This window comes from Sminthopsis crassicaudata, chromosome 1 (assembly GCF_048593235.1).
Source record: "Sminthopsis crassicaudata isolate SCR6 chromosome 1, ASM4859323v1, whole genome shotgun sequence".
Lineage (NCBI taxonomy): Eukaryota > Metazoa > Chordata > Mammalia > Dasyuromorphia > Dasyuridae > Sminthopsis > Sminthopsis crassicaudata.
Window position 1 is genome coordinate 46709159 of NC_133617.1, and position 17443 is coordinate 46726601.

Below are 17443 nucleotides of genomic sequence, written 5' to 3' on the forward strand. Positions count from 1 at the left end.
TTCAGAAGTGGATTTTGCCTTCTCATTCTGGAAAAAAAGTTTTGTTTGCATTTTTGTCTGTTTTTTTTTCTACATAGGAAGCACTGCTTTTAGTTACAGATTATTTTGTTTATTCCGGCTTGTATCCTGGAATTCATGTAATTTTAAGGGTTCTTTTTGGAAGTGAAACAAGTTTATACAAACTGATTTGGACTCAATAATAATAATAGTTTAAAAATTATAATAGCAATAATATAGTACCCATTGTGTGCCAAGAACTATGCTATGAGAATTCCAAATATTAATTCATTTTATCTTGTAACAATCTTTTTAGAGAAAGAGATAGAAAGAGAAACAGAAAGATAAAGAGATAGAAACACATAAAGATACACAGAGAGAGACAGAGAGAACAGGAAGAGCAGTTATTAAAGGCTTACTGCATTCAGGTACTGAGCTAGGCAATGAAAATGCAAATACAAGCAAACAAGACATGTCCTGCTCTCAGGAAACTTACATTTTAATGGGGGATACAACACATAAAGAGGTTCTAGCAATGGGCTGGGATATTTGTGTATCCTATGGTATGGAAACCATCAGGCAGTGTCTTGGAGGCTTGGGCCCTGGCAAGATGAGGCAAACACTCACCTGTCAGATTCAAGGTACCCCAATGTGGAGTCCAAGGTTCTGGTGGGCAGAGGTAAGAAGGGAGAACAATCCAAGAATTTGGCACAGCAACAAGCGATGAAGTCAGTTTGATTAGAATGTATGTAAAAGGGAATCATTGTAATAAGCCTGGAAAGGTCAGTTAAAGCCAGGTTGTAAAGGACTTGAAATGCCAAATAGTCTAGAGGTACAAGGAGTTTGTTGAACACATATTGAGTTGGGACTTTGGGTTTAAATCCTATTTCTACTACCTATTGCTTATATAATCCTGGGAAAGTTATTTTCCCTTTCTAAGCCTTTGTATACAATATAAATTAAAGACATTGGACTAAATAATTTCTAAAGGTCTTTTACCCATAAATACTGTTTTTACTCCTCATAGTCCAAGCCCACATATTTTTGTTCTTTCTCCCATAATGACAAGTCATTATTATTATTATTATTATTATTATTATTGTTGTTGTTGTTGTTGTTGTTGTTGTTGTTATCATTATATAAGCTCTCTTTATGTCCATGGATCTTCTTGAGGATTTGGCTCTGATTTTATATTTAAAAATTATAATTTGTTATAATTTGGGCATGCTGCTAGGGAGCAGCTAGATGGTACAGTGGATAAAACCCTGAGCTTGTAGTCAGAAGGCTCGACTTTGTGAATTCCAGTCTGGCCCCAGACACTTTCTAGCTATGTGATGCTGAGCAAGTCATTTCACCCTGTTTGCCTCAGTTTCCTCATTTATAAAATGAGCTAGAGAAAGGAAGATCCAAGCTTTCCAATATCTTAGCCAAGAAAAGCCCAAAGTGGGTCAAAAATGACACATAAACAGTATCCATGAGTGGTTCCTTCTTGTTCATTGGAATTCTGCATCTCTCACACAAGTGTTCAATATGGACTCTTTTCCAAGCTCTCTGGGCTCACTCTGATGTGTCCTGGCACATTTGTGTTATGTGCAATGTTGAGCTTCCATGCCCACAGTGCTTGCAGCCCTGGGTAAGATGAGGTCATCCTCACCTCACTGGTACTTCTAATGCTCATCTTTTTTTTATTTTTTTATTAATTTTATAATTATAACATTTTTTACAACATTATCCCTTGTACTCCCTTCTGTTCCAAATTTATCCCCTCCTTCCCTCCACCCCCTCCCCTAGATGGCAGGCATTCCCATACATATTAAATATGTTATAGTATATCCTAGGTACAATATATATGTGCAGAACCGAATTTTGTTGTTGTTGCAAAGGAAGAATTGGATTCGGAAGGTAAAAATAATCTGGGGAGAAAAACAAAAAATGCAAACAGTTTACACTCATTTCCCAGTGTTCCTTTTCTGGGTGTAGCTGATTCTGTCCATCATTGATCAATTGGAACTGAATTAGATCTTCTCTTTGTCGAAGATATCCACTTCCATCAGAATATATCCTCATACAGTATTGTTGTTGAAGTATATAGTGATCTCCTAGTTCTGCTCACTTCCCTCAGCATCAGTTGATGTAAGTCTCTCCAAGCCTCTCTGTATTCCTCCTGTTGGTCATTTCTTACAGAACAATAATATTCCATAACCTTCATATACCACAATTTACCCAACCATTCTCCAATTGATGGAGATCCATTCATTTTCCAGTTTCTAGCCACTACAAAAAGGGCTGCCACAAACATTTTGGCACATACAGGTCCCTTTCCCTTTTTTAACATCTCTTTGGGATATAAGCCCAGTAGTAGCACTGCTGGATCAAAAGGTATGCACAGTTTGATAACTTTTTGGGCATAATTCCAGATTGCTCTCCAGAATGGTTGGATTCTTTTACAACTCCATCAACAATGTATCAGTGTCCCAGTTTTCCCACATCCCCTCCAACATTCATCATTATCTTTTCCTGTCATCTCAGCCAATCTGAAAGGTGTGTAGTGGTATCTCAGAGTTGTCTTAATTTGCATTTCTCTGATCAATAGTGATTTGGAACACTCTTTCATGAGTGGAAATAGTTTCAATTTCATCATCTGAAAATTATCTGTTCATATCCTTTGACCATTTATCAATTGGAGAATGGCTTGATTTCTTATAAATTAGAGTCAATCTCTGTATATTTTGGAGATGAGGCCTTTATCAGAACCTTCAACTGTAAAAATGTTTTCCCAATTTGTTACTTCCCTTCTAATCTTGTTTGCATTAGTTTTGTTTGTGCAAAATCTAATGTTCATCTATTGCCCAAGATTTAGAATATCAGAATAAATGAATCTCAGAGTAAAAAGAAACATTAGTCAACATTTATTCCAAACTTTATCTGAATACAATTCTCCTACACTATATGTCATAAGTAGTCACCTATCTACTTAAAGACTTCTAATGAAAGGGAGCCTTCTGAGACCTGTTCTATTTTTGAAGAGCTTAAGAATGATTTTTTGTCATACGGTATCTGTTTAATCAGTTTAGATCAGTTCATATGGCTCAAGCCTACATGAAGATAGGCCGTCACTGTATGAACAATTCAGTGAGGAAGTACTGGACGATATCTGAGTTGTCTACTAGGTGGCACTATATCTCAGCTATCAACCCATGGCCCTAAACACTCTCTCTCTGGGCACATGTGGAATAATATCCTTAAAAGGCTGTACTTGTGCATAAAATGCCAATAAATATTCTTGGGGAAGAAGAAAATATCCATGGGCTGAGCCCTTCTTTTCCCTCTGCCCTTTTCCCACAATATAGTTCTGCTTTACTGCACTATGATCTGTCTCCACAAAGAAGAAAATGAACTGGACACAAGTGGCCAGAGTTTGATGTGATTACTCTATAAATACTAAAATTGTGCCCATGTCCCTTATGATTTTAAATTATTGAAGAAACAATTTCTAATGCTTCAAATATACCCATGCTTATTGTCCCAGAGGAGAAATATATTTGTAACATAATTAGTCAATGATTTACTGATGAAAGTGTCATTAAAGTATTTTTAGCATGAATTGCTTAGATCTTCCTTGCAAATCTTGAGGGGTGTTATAAGGCACAAAATGAGAACCACTGTTCTAGATACAAAAAGTTAGTATACACAAGTTTCAAAGATTTACTGATAATTGTATACACAATTAGGTCACAAAATGGTGATGTTATCCTCTGAACACAATGAGCATAGATCTTACACATTTTATTAATATCTACTGTCATCTTGGACTGTAAAAAAAAACCCACTAAATTTTTTTTATCTAGTTGTAAAGTCTTGAGCTTTATGTGAAAAAATCATGATGTAACATGAATGGAATGATCATAAATTGAATTGATTAGAGTGTGGTAAACACTGTTGCACAATCCCAACTTCTTTCATTGCCTTAGAAATAAGATGTTTTCTAGAGAATAGGATCTCCATCTCTTTATGTTTGTTTCTTGAATTTTATCTGATGTAAAAGACTTTCATCATACATTTGCTCTGTCTTTATTTACTCAAAGATAATTGAAGAAGAGAGGATTCATTTAATGAAACAGGGTATGAATATGTTGCTGATATGAAGTCTAGTGGAAGTCTCAAGCCCTAAGTTTTACTTCCATCTGGGTATATTGAAGATCCCTAAGTATACAAATAGACTTCACTCCTTCTCCTGGTATTGCCATGGATTCATCAGATTAAGGACTTCATTGTAACGAGTTGACATTTTAAAAATTCATTCATTCATTTGAGGTGTCTGGGCCTTCTATGTCACATAGCCTCTGGATCAGAGCATCTATACTCACATTCATTTTCTTTGGATGATACTATTTATTGAATTCACAGCTGGTTACTACTGCTTCATTACTTTGACAAGTATAATTTACTTGATGCTGGTCAAACTATATGTAAGTATAAACTAAGACTATTCTATCTCATTTTAGCTCTGATAATTTAATTAAGATTGTGATGCAATCAATCAATCATGATTGGAGATTAGAGTGAGTGTTACAAAACCTTCTGAACTGGAATAACATTGAGCAAGAATCATGTTTAGATAGGCTGAATTATTACTTAAGTTGAGAAGGGATTGGATTTCAGAAATTGGAGCAAATTGACTTTCTAATACATCCCTGAAGTGCAATCGTTATGTGTGGGAGGTGGCGAGGTGAGTGGAGGGTAGTGGTGATATTGGTTTTGGCCTTGGACAGATTTCTTCCCATGTATATACTTAGACTTTTGAACTTCAAAGGGTATGAATGATCTTGTTCAGTTTTTCTTCAGCCACATGAACTGATTGGTGGCAATGTCTACATTAGGACCAAAAGACAGACTGGATTCATGGCTCTACAAAAGAACCCAGCAAAGAAACTATACCATACCTACAGAAAATTTCTTTGCATCCTACAAATGGGAGAAATTTTTGTTTTTTTGCAAAAACCAGCATTTGAGAGTCACCTCTTTATCATATGGGCTCTCTAAGCATGAGTACACATGTACAGTACAGTAGGGTGTCACAGACAGTAACTACTATTATTACTGAACTTTAGAAAATATCTCTTTCAAAAGGTTATTTAAGACCAGATGATTAGAAAGATTCTCAACTGATTGTCTTAGGGAGAAAGCACATTGATGGGGGATCAAGCCAATGGCATTAGAGATACTCCTAGTCCCTTGGGGAATCCTAATAATGAGATGTATCCATACTCTGGGGATGCAGCTCAGCAATGAGAATAAGAAGTGTAATTAGGGATCTTCAGATCTCAGTTGAACTACACATATTTTAATGGATTATTACACAATCATACTTGAAATTTAGCTGTACATTCATTGTCTCAACTTCTTAGTGACGGCCCATTTAAATGTCAAGAATTCCATTTTGTTTAATTTCACTAGTTAGTACATCCTCTATTAGAAAATGCAAGTGGTTCTGATGACCACAATTTTCTCATTACAAGACTGCTCCAATGATTAGCATTTTTATGCAACATTAAGAGATTGCTTAGATCTGTATAGGTAAACACGGTTGTATATGACAAATGTCCAAATGGTATATGTTAACCAAATCTTTAAAAGCTTGCTCTTCTTTGTTAGTCTTAACAGTCTCTAAAGGATTTACATGTGTTCAGGTTAAAATTATGTTTCTTGTCTTTCTGTTTCCAACCTCTTCAATAAACCACAAGTGAGGTCATTTTGTGATTGGTCAATTGTAGCAGAGTGCTTAAATTTTTTTAATAATTGTCATCAAGTCTTTGAAAAACCATGGTCAGAAGAAACTGGAAACTGAGTGGATGCCCATCAGTTGTAGAATGGCTGAATAAGTTATGTATATGAATGTTAAGGAATATTATTGTTCTATAAGAACAATCAGCAGCATGATTTTAGACTTACATGAACTGATGCTGAGTTAAGTGAGCAGAACCAGATCATTGTACACAGCAACAATAATATTATATGACAATCAATTCTGATGGACATGACTCTTTCCAACAATGAGATAATTGAGACCAGTTTTAATGATTTTGAAATGAAGAGAGCCACCTACACACAGAGAGAGGACTGTGGGAACTGAGCGTGGATCACAACATAATATTCTGGCTCTTTTTGTTGTTGTTCGTTTGCATTTTGTTTTCTTACTCATTTTCTTTCCTTTTTGATCTGATCTTTCTTGTGCAGCAAGGTAATTGTACAAATATGTTTACATATATTAGATTTAACATATTTTAACATGTATAATATATATATATATTGGATTATTTGCCATCTAGGGGAGGGGGTGGGAGGAAGGAAGGGAAAATTTGGAATACAAGGCTATGCGAGGATCAATGTTGAAAAATTATCCATGCATATGTTTTGAAAACAAAAAACTTTAATAAAAAAAAAGGGAAAAAGAAAAACCATGGCCAGTTGAGGAGAACTTCTATCTTCTCTGACTTGCTGTTCACTTTTGGCTGCTCTACTATGTGACATTAAACAGGTACTTGTTAACCAATAATTTCAGAGCAGCCTCCACCAGCCAATCTAATGCTTTCATCTGCTTCTCTTCATGCTCCTTCAAAGTTTTTCTAAGACACTGAGGTTATCAGATACATCAATACTTCCTTGGGATGTCTTCAACTACTTTTTCCACCAGAGGCTATGAAGCAACAAGTTCTCCTTAGATTCCATGAAGCCTGTAGTAAAATTGATAAATACAATTGGGTAGATAAAGGCTCTGATCTCTTTGTTTTCTTAAGCAATTGGATCTTTTATAGTATCCACTGTGTAAATCTAACACTGAGAACCACTGGCTACTTAGCATACAGTTTGGAGATCTTGACCTCTTGGTATAATATACAGGTCCACTTAAACTGGCCTATCCAAAGTCTGATAGTCTATGCACAGTCCCATTTCCTCCTGTCTTTTCCCCCATAATCATGTAGATGTTTCATGTGGACTGCTAAAATCCAGGATGATATCACAGAAGAATATTTCTTTTAATGGTTTCTGAGGAATCTCATCACAAGTAGAAGAAGCTTTCTAGCTCTCTCTTGAAATGGTCAGGAGTCAATGAGGTAAATTCAGTGCTTTTCAAGCATGTCCCACCTCTTACTTGGTTTGGGAACAGTTTTGGAGCTAGAAACAAGGCCACTTGAATCCCATCCCAGAGCTCTAGTCTTTCCCTCTTGTGGGACTCACATCTACTTCCCTAGTTTAGATTGAGTCAGAATAAGTGAAATCCATGACTTTTCCTTCCTAAAAAGTGGAGTTAACTACCCCATGGTGACTCACAAACTTACCAGAAACAAAGCTTTTTCATCAATTTTCTCCACTCCTTTTGTGCTGAGGAGGCACATCCATGTTTTCACAATGACATCTGGATCTGGGAAGCAGTTATTTTTCTCTTCTCTACTAGTATAGTCTCACCGGCTGCCCATTTACTTTCTTTAGATCCCAGCTACAACCAGTTGAGACTCTGAGGTGAACCTCTCTGGATCCAGGAAGGTGGGGGTTGAAAAGGCTCAGTTTGGGAAAGGGATGTTGGCAAAGTGAGTAGCTACAAGGAAGAGCTGAAGGATTCTTGGATGGGAGTGTGGGGGCAAGTTCAGAGCATGTAGTGAGGTCATTTCAAAGATCTTAGATTTCTTAGCAGAAATAAGAGCAATGGGAAGAAGTTACAGGGAAGTGGATTTTATTTTAAGAAACAATCAGGAAGTAAAAACAATTCTGAAGTCCTACCACTTATTGATTGGCTAATAGGACAGAAAAAAAATGACAACTGTTAGAAGGGATATGGAGAAAATGAGACATTAATGCACTGTTGGTAGAATTGTGAACTGATTCAACCATTTCGTAGAACAATTTGGAACTATGACCAAATGACTGTGAAACCTTTGTCCTATCAATACCACTACTAGATCTGTATACCAAAAGAGATTTTTAAAAAGCAAAAGAGAAAAGAACCTATATGTACAAAATATATCTATAGCAGCTGTTTTCTGGGGACAAAAAATGGAAATTGAGGGGATACCCATCAATTGGGAAATGGCTGGAGAAATTATGGTATGTAATTATGATGGGATACTATTGTGCTATAAGAAATGAATCTCAGAAAAACTTGGAAAGATTTCCATAAGCTGATGCAAAGTGAAATTTACTGTGTACAAAGTAACAGCAATATTTTAAGATGATCAATTGTGAATGATCCAACTGTTCTCAGCAATACAATGATCCAAGACAACTCTGAAGGACTTATGATGAAAAATGCTATTCATACCCAGAGAAAGAACTGAAGGTATCTAAATGCAAGCTGAAGCATAATTTTTTAACTTTATTTTTTTGTGAGTCCAGGTAAGAAGAATCTTATCATCCCCATCTTACAGATGCCTCTGAAGGGTTTAATGATTTGTCTTGTCTTTCTTTTTATCTATATTTGTATCCCACCATTTAGCACAGTGCCTGGCACAGAATAAGTGCTTAATAAATTCTTGTTGAGTGAATGACATGATTGAGGGTCTGAGGCAATATTTAAAAGCTCCAAATCTAGGAAACCAGAGGATGAGGATCAGAAAGGTTTGTCCTTCCTACCTTAGGGGATTTTCAGTCTTAGTGGGACAAAAAAGCCTTATACCAAATCCCAGATTTAGAAGGGATACCACAGGGCATGCAATCTGACCAATACTAAAGCAGAATCTTTCAATAATGGGCAATAAATGGGCAGCCAGGCTCTGCTTAAAGACCACTCATGAGAGACAAACTCATTGTCTCCATTCCCCTCTTGCATAGCTCCGACTGTTAGGAATAGCTCTTCACAATGACTGGAACATAGTAGTCACTTAACCAATATTGATTGATTAATAGGAAGATTTACATTGTATGAAATCTAAGTCTCTGTATCATTCCCCCACTCACTCATCCCCACTCCCATCTGCTCCTAATTTTGTTCTCTAGGAAAAATATAGAATGAGTTTAATCTTTCTTTCTTATGATAGCCTCAAAATACACTGACAGCAATCATGTCCCTTTCAAGTTTTCACTTCCCAGGACAAATATAGTCCAATTTTTATTCTCATGTGACTTGATTTCTAGTCTTTTTACCATCCTGATTAATGGATGGCAAAGCCAGAAGGGACTCTCATATATAGCTTGTATCTAGCTCACTATATATATATATATATATATATATTTGTGTGTGTGTGTATATATATATATATATATATATTTGTGTGTGTGTGTATATATATATATTTGTGTGTGTGTATATATATATATATATATTTGTGTGTGTGTATATATATATATATATTTGTGTGTGTGTATATATATATATATTTGTGTGTGTGTATATATATATATATTTGTGTGTGTGTGTATATATATATATATATATATATATTTGTGTGTGTGTGTGTGTGTGTGTGTATATATATATATAGGCTGAAGGTCCTGCTGGCAACTCACCATATGATAAGAAGCATAGCAAAAGAAAGAAAAGGAAGAAAACTGAGGGTCCTTCCAGCTCCAAGTCTATGGTTCTTGACCTGTATAGATTGTTAGTAAGGGAAGGGAAGGAAGAAGTTGGGGATATGAAAACTGTGCCAAGATTATCTTAGCCAGTTCCTTGGCTAAAAAGGAACTGGAAATCAGAAGTACTTCCTCCACAGGGGGAGGTTTCGTGCAGAGCATGAGCAGGAGAGGACCACAGAGGGGCCAGATGGAAATCAATACATACCTGAGGACTGGATTGGAAGGCAAAAGACCTGGTCCTAGTCCCAGTTTTGCTACTGACTAACTTGCATGGACAAGTAACTGCAACTTTCTGGCTTTTTCCATTTTCCCCTCCCGGATTCAAGTTTGTGATGTTAGAACTTTGTAGAAATGAGGGAAAAGGGAGGAGGGCCTGACAAAAAATGGAGAGATCTCAGGGATGGACTTATTCAGATTGTGTGTGTGGATCTAGTTCCCAGGGAAAAAGCAAGGGGCCTTATATCTTGGGAGGAATGGTCCTTACTGGCTCATTCTTAGAAGGGATCGGCTGGAAAAGGAAGAGCAGAATGAGGGAGGAGGTGGCCAGACTTTCTTGCTGACTTGACATCCAGAATGGTAATCTGAAAGGAAAGGGAGGGCCTAATAAATGTGATGCATGTGAGGATTGTATGGAACAGGCTCATTTCTCCCTTTTGGGTGGTCCAGTCTGCATCCTCACCATGAACTCCATAAGCTATCAAAAATGGGAAGAAGACCAAGACCATCCTGCTTTAGACAAGTCCCAGCTAGCTTGGATCTCCCGGGGCACAGGTACCAAGCAAGGGGCCCTCTCTTTCCAGGGGCTACATAGGACTGGGGGATGGGATGTTAGGAGTCACAGGTGCTCTCCTTTTTCTTTTGTTTTATCCAGCTCCAAAAGCCCCATAGGAGAGGCCATGGTCTCAAAAGGAAAAGAACAAAAATGAGAGTTACCACCAAATCCTATCCCCTTATCTCTAAGACTAAGGCTTTCCCAACGCCTCTCTCCCTACTCCAGAGATGGGATCCAGGTGGTCTTGGATCTGCTCTGGTTGACTCTGGCTTGTGCCTTAGTATTCCTGTAAAGGTGACTTTAGGGTCCTCAAATCCTGGTTTCCTTCAGGCTGGTGGAAGAAACAGTTTCCCCAAGATCTGCCCTCAAAATCTGTCTTCTTGCTGCTAGCTGTGATTCTACTGTTGTCGATTCTCCTCATTGTGTCACTGGTCAAGGGTAAGGAGAAAGGAGGGAGGGCAGAAGCTAGACATCAGGTGAGCTTCAGAGTGTGGGGCAGGGGGGTGGGGATGAGAAGGGAGAGCAACTTAATCAAGCTTCAGTACGGGATTCTAGAGACCTTAAGAGCATTGCTCCCCTTTTCAGGTCCCCTTCCCTCCTTCTTGGCTCAGTCCTCCTGATTATCTGTCTTCATTCCCCTACTTATTTCTCAGCCCCACACTGGCCTCTATAAGTCAATAAGTCCTCACAATAAGTGGGGATTCTGATGTGTGTATGTGTGAATGCATGTTTTGTGTGTATTTGTATACATACGTGTCCCCAGGCTCAAAGACATCCCAGGAGCTGAATCAGCTAAAAGAGGAAATGAGAACCAATGGTAGGTGGGGCAGGATTCTTGGGGTAACCTGGTCCAGTTGGCCCTGGAACTATGATTGGGTGGGGTACAATCCCGTGAATCTGTACGACTAAGAAACCATGGGGAAATCTTTCCAGCTTCTATGTTGACAAAGGATGTGGGGCAGATAAACAAGGACTTAACAGCTGCCAGAAAAAATGGTGAGAAGGAACAGAGAGGGAGGGTGGAAGCTAAGAAGGATTGATTGGGGAGGTGCAGAGAGAGCTGGGGACACGAAGGGAGAGGAGCTCTGGCTCACTGGCCCCCAATCCCTCTCCTGTTCCCAGGCTCTGCCCTGTGGACTAGCTTGGGAAAATGGGAGAATAAATTGGGTGATTCCCATAACCGACTTCTCAAGCTCGAAAGCAAGCACAATGAGTTCAGCACTCAGAGTAAGTACTCCTCACAGAAACAGAAACCTTGGACACTCTCAAAACCAAGGTTATCCCCGAGCGCTGCCCCACACTTTAGACGTGGTCTTATCCATCCATCCCTGCTGGACCTTTCCATATTGCCCCTGCTGTATGGCTGTATATCAAGCCTCTTGGACAATCCAGCACTGATCCTGCCAAGTATTCCCATAATAACCCTCCCAGCCCCTTCCTAACAACCTCACTGGCTGCTCTCACAATCCACCCTCCCAGAAATCCTCCATAGTGCTTGCCAAATATCTTGACTCATTCTGCTGGACACACTCCTTTTTTCCTACTATTCTCCCAGTGACTCAGGCCCTGGCAGAGGCTGGGAAGGACCGACAAGACATTCGCAGTGAAATGTTCCGGGCTGTGGCCGCTGTGAGAAGAGGGAACAGTGAGTTGATTCAGTCAGAGAGATGCTTGGTTGTGGGATAGGTGGTTCAGTTTAAGGGAAGCTGGGAAAATGGAAGCCAGAGGCCCTCCAAGTGACCTGATTTAGGCTTAGCTGTCTACTACTTGCTCAGATAGTTGCTTCTCATGGATCCAAAGACAGGGCTGCAATCCAGCATCACCCATCACCCCCACCTGCCATGGCTGCCCCATGGATGGTACCCCTCCATCCTAAGCACTGATCCCTCAGCATGTTCAGGGTCCTGGTAAGGTACTAGATTTACAGAGCCTCACTTAGCTATAAGGTTCAGTGCGGGACCCACAAAAGACCAAGGCCCATGGTTGCTCAAGGGTCATCGCCCAGGATCCCTCCTTGATTTTATCCTGGGGGATGGGTGCTGGGATATAGCATAGGAAGAGAGACCCTTTTCTTAAGCCAGAATAGAGAGGTCTGTCCTGGCCTGCAGCAAACTCTAAATCCCATTTCCAGGCTCCTGCTCCCCATGTCCTGATTCCTGGCTAGCCTTTGAGGGTTCTTGCTACTTTTTCTCCACCAACAAAGCTCACTGGGACCAGTCACAGCAGAGTTGTGCCCAGGAGCAGGCACATCTGGTTATTGTGAACAACCTTGAAGAACAGGTAAAATCCTGGGAAGTAACAAGTGCTTGGGGAGACTCCCCCCATGACCAGTCTTTGAGAGGAATAACATGGACCTGGGGAATCTATGGCTGGCCAGAGGGGGGGGAGACATGGAACCTTGGGGTACCCGTGTCCTGGGGGAAAGTAAGATATGTCCCTTGCTCTCAGGATGTCCCTAGTTTGAAGGGAGAGGGATGATACCTGCCCTCCCAGCTCCTAACTTTATCCCTTTATCCAATGGAGAGTACCGGTTCCTAGAATAGCCACCAATGTGAATAGGGGAGATATGGGTCTTGTGAAGGGTGGGGATCATAATTCCATTAACAACTCTTATTCCTTATTAAGAACTTCTTGACCCAGAACACCAGAGGCTTGGGTTACTGGATTGGACTCACAGCAACTCGTGCCAGAGGAAGGGTTAATGGGTACACGTGGGTTGATGGTAGCAAACTCACTTTCAGGTAAATATCTTCCTTATGACACAAGGCAAAACTCTCAAAGCACATGCTCATGCACAAGGGCAAATCATTGTGCTGAGTCCGAAACCCCATTAGATAGGCCAAAAATATCTTATTTAGAAAATCAAATTTAAAAAATCCAAGTTGGATGACACTTAAAATATAAATTAGAATATCTCGGCTTGAGATGTCTTGGAGCTCAGCTTCTTAAACTGTGGATTAGAATCTTTATATGGGGTTTTATAACTGAATGTGGGGTCATGAAATGATGCTCTACTATCAGTAAATGTTTGGTTTGTATACTTATTTTATATCCATTTATACCTAGGGTCATGTAAAAATTTTTCAGGTGAAAAGGGGTCTCAAATAGAAAAAGTTTAACAAGTCCTGTCTTAGAGCATTGAAAAGAAGAGCTGAGATGGACCTCAGAACATACCATATGGTATGTCAGCATTGACATCGAGACTTGAGAACACAGAATGTTGAATTTAGATCTAAAAGAGGTTAGAGCACAGAACAATAGAGCTAGGATAGACCTTAGAACCCAGGAGGTCAGAGCTGGGAGGGCCCTTAGAACCCAGGAGGTCAGAGCTGGGAGGGTCCTTAGAACCCAGGAGGTCAGAGCTGGGAAGACCCTTAGAACACAGGAGGTCAGAGCTGGGAGGGTCCTTAGAACCCAGGATGTCAGAGCTGGGAGGGTCCTTAGAACCCAGGAGGTCAGAGCTGGGAGGGCCCTTAGAAACCAAGATGTCAGAGCAGGGAGGATCACTAGAATATGAGAGTTTATTCAAGTCACAGGGATTAAATAATTGACCTCTCCAAGGTGCTAAAAGAATGGCCAGCATGTTGACTGTTAGCAGTGACTTGGTATAGCGGATAAGATGTGAATTTAGTGTTAAACCGACCAGAATTTGAATTTGGGTTCTGCCCCTCACCCTTTATGTGAAAATCCTTCCTCTTCCCAGGCTTTTCTTTTATCATCATTAAGGAAAATGGGTCAACTCAGATTACTTCTAAGATCTGTTCCAGGTTATATTCTAGGGATCTTTGAAAAAAAAAAAAAAACTAATAATCAAGAGTGGGAGAATTGCCTTAGGACTGAGGAAAAGCAATTGTCCTGTTTTGTTTTGTTTTTTAAGGAAAGAAGGTGGAGTCTGCAGATTATGGACTGGTGAACTTGACTTTGATTTCTGGCAAGATTCTAACATACATTATTGAAGGGACACTTTGTGAGCTTGTATAGAAAGAGAAGCAGTGAATTCCTAATGATAGCTCTCCTAGATGGTCTCTGAGGTCTAGTCCAACTTTGAGATTCAGTGATTTTGTGACGGTGAAGAAACTAGAAAGCATAAGAACTGGGGCAATGGGAGGGACAAGAGAACTAATTCCAAGTATTCAGAAAGCTGTCATATGGAAGAAAAGTTGGACTTATTTTTGTTTGGTCACAAAGAATAGAATTAGGCTTAAAGGCAAAAGAGAAGCATGTTCTAGTTTAAAAGAAAACTTCCTAATAGTGGAGCTTTTTCAGAGTAGAAGGCTAAGAAACAGGTAGGTTTCAGTTAATATGAATAATGAATCTGTTTGCACCCATTAGTATTCACACTATTCAACTAGTTAACAATTATGGAAAATATGATCACTGGTTCCAGCCCAACTCTTTTTAAGGATATTGAAAAGACAACGACTGTATAGATTGGAATCATGTCAATGTTTTGAGTTCCCTTCTCTAAAAAAAGACAGAGTCAGAGAGAGCCAAAGAGAATGAGAGAGAGAGAGAGGAAGGAAAGGAGACACAGACACAGACACATAGAGATAGAGACAGAGACAGAGAGAAAGGGAGAGAGAGAAAGAGAGAGGGATACAGAGACAGAGAGAGAGAGACAGACAGAGAGACAGTGACAGAGACAGAAGAGAGAGGGAAAAGGAGAGAGAGAGGGAGAAGGAGAGGGAGACTGTAATTCTTAGTGGGGCATTCCAGACATCTCTTGGTAACTGGAGACAAGAAGGGCAGATGGATTTTTGCTCATCTCTTTCTATTCTATCATTCCCTCCCAAATGTGTAAGGTCCCCAAATCTAGAAGCACCAGCAGGTGTATTATTCACCAGAACTTCAGGACAATAGTGGCTTTTGCCTTGGTGTAAGTCTGGAAGATGGTGTCTTCTATTAGCTTCATTATGGGATCTCCTACTTCTACCTCTACAGCTACTGGAATATAGGGGAGCCAAATGATTCGAGAAGGAATGAAAACTGCATCATGATACTTTATACGGGTCGATGGAATGATGCCCCTTGTAACAACCTCAATGACAACTGGATCTGTGAGAAGAGGCAGCAGTGTTGAGCTGAAACCTATTGCTGAAGCCTGGTCTGGCATGGAGAAAGGATAATAAAAGATTTTCTCTTTCCCTTCCATATAGTGGATTGTTTAAAGAGCCCTGTCTTCTTTTCAAACCAGGGAGTCCCTGAGAGGAGTGATTATTTTCCATCCATGCCCTGGAGGACAAACTATCTCTCTCTGTGTGTCTCTCTGTCTCTGTCTGTCTCTGTTTCTGTCTCTGTCTTTCTCTCTCTTTTTCTGTCTCTCTGTCTCTGTATCTGTCTCTCTCTGTCTCTCTCTCTTTTTCTGTCTCTGTCTCTGTCTGTCTCTCTTTTTCTGTCTCTCTGTCTGTCTCTCTCTGTCTGTCTCTCTGTCTCTGTCTCTGTCTCTCTCTGTCTCTCTCTGTCTCTCTCTGTCTCTCTCTCTCTCTCTCTCTCTCTCTCTCTCTCTCTCTCTCTCTCTCTCTCTCTCTCTCTCTCTCTTCCCATCTACCTCTCTCTCTCTCTCTCTCTATCCCTCTCCTTCCTCTCAAATTTTGACAAGTAGGAATAATAATGGCCACATCTAATAAGATAAAATTTAACAATGATGAATAACCTCAGGTTCAAAAAATTAATTTGATGAGGATCATGATCATGTCAGCTAGCATTTGCAAAGTGCCTACCATATGCTAGACATTTTACAAATATTATTTCATGTGATCACAACAAGCTGGGAGATGGGTGCTGTGATAATTCCCATTTTAAATTGAGGAAACTGAGACAGACATCAAGTAAGTGGATTAGATTAAATGACTTAAGCAAGGTCACACAACCAACAAGTAAGGCCAGATTTCAACTCGATTTTCCTGACTCCAGGCTCAGGGCTCTATTCATTGTGCCATCTAGCAGACATATTGTAGATGATGGAGCTGACATGGCTAGATAGTGCTTCTTCTGAAAAAAAGCTTGGGGTTTTAGTAAATTGCAAGGTCAATAAGAATCAGTAGTACAATATGATGACCCAAGAAATTACTATTAATGTAGCACTTTAATGTTTGCAAATAACATCTTTTTAAATCTTAAAACATCCTAAGATACCAGCAAAACATCTATTTCACCTAAAGTGATCATTTGCCAGATTAGAATTATCTTCATAAACCACAATCTTAAATCACTTTAGAAAGCATGTGCTAACCTAATTAGAAGAGCCAAAGAAAAGAATTTTAAAGTGAAGAAGTCTGTTCATATATGCTCATTAAAACATTTTGTGTCACAACTAAAAAAAGAAAAACTGTTGGTGAAGGTTCAAAGACTTGGGATCTGTTCCAAAGGAGAATCCATAAACACCTCATTGACTTGCACAGTCCTCCGGAGTTGGTTAAACAGATCACTTTTATCAATATTGAATCAAGTATAACAATTGAAAACACCATTCCAGGTGTCTAATTATCCCTTTTAACAAATTGATTATTTATAAATAAATTACTTTTAAAATTTTTACTTTAATAAGAATATAAAGTAAATAAAAAAGAAAAATATCAAATTCAAGAGGAAAACTGGTGGGATAGAAAGAGGATAGGACTGTAAAATTAAGTGTTGTATCTGAGAGGGAGAAAGCATGCACAAACTAAACTTCAACTATGGAGAGTCAATTGTGAAGGGAAGAAAAAAGGGGGGAAAATGATAAAATCCAGGGATCAGGGTCTGGGAGAAAGAAGAGAGAATAAGCAGTGAATCAAAAATAGATCGTGCCAATATCATTATAATCTACCACACTTCTTTTTCACAACTGGTATCTTCTAAAGAAGGGGAAAAAGAGACAAAAGGAGAAAAAATGCCAGGGGATAGAATGGAGAAAATTAACAATCATAACTATGAATGTGAATGAGAGCATTTAATCACAGGATCATTCATTAAAAGCTGGAAATGACCTTAGAAACCATTAAGTCCAAATATATTATTTTACAAATGAGGAAAACTGAGACAAAATAGAGGATAAAGACTTTCTTACTATCAAATGACAAATATCTGAGTCAGGATTTGAACTCAGGTTTAATTGATTTCAGATAC

The 17443-nt window shown here is 39.2% G+C and overlaps 1 protein-coding gene across 1 annotated transcript; it reads left to right on the top strand.

Moving 5' to 3' along the window:
- The first annotated feature begins 10166 nt into the window (after positions 1-10166).
- Positions 10167-15472, top strand: CLEC4G (C-type lectin domain family 4 member G). The gene is made up of 9 exons (XM_074283975.1): positions 10167-10335; positions 10667-10774; positions 11100-11153; positions 11270-11332; positions 11459-11563; positions 11892-11981; positions 12468-12616; positions 12962-13077; positions 15278-15472. The coding sequence occupies exons 1-9, from the start codon at positions 10194-10196 to the stop codon at positions 15414-15416; spliced, it is 966 nt and encodes a 321-aa protein (XP_074140076.1). The 5' UTR covers positions 10167-10193; the 3' UTR covers positions 15417-15472.
- The last annotated feature ends 1971 nt before the right edge of the window (positions 15473-17443 follow it).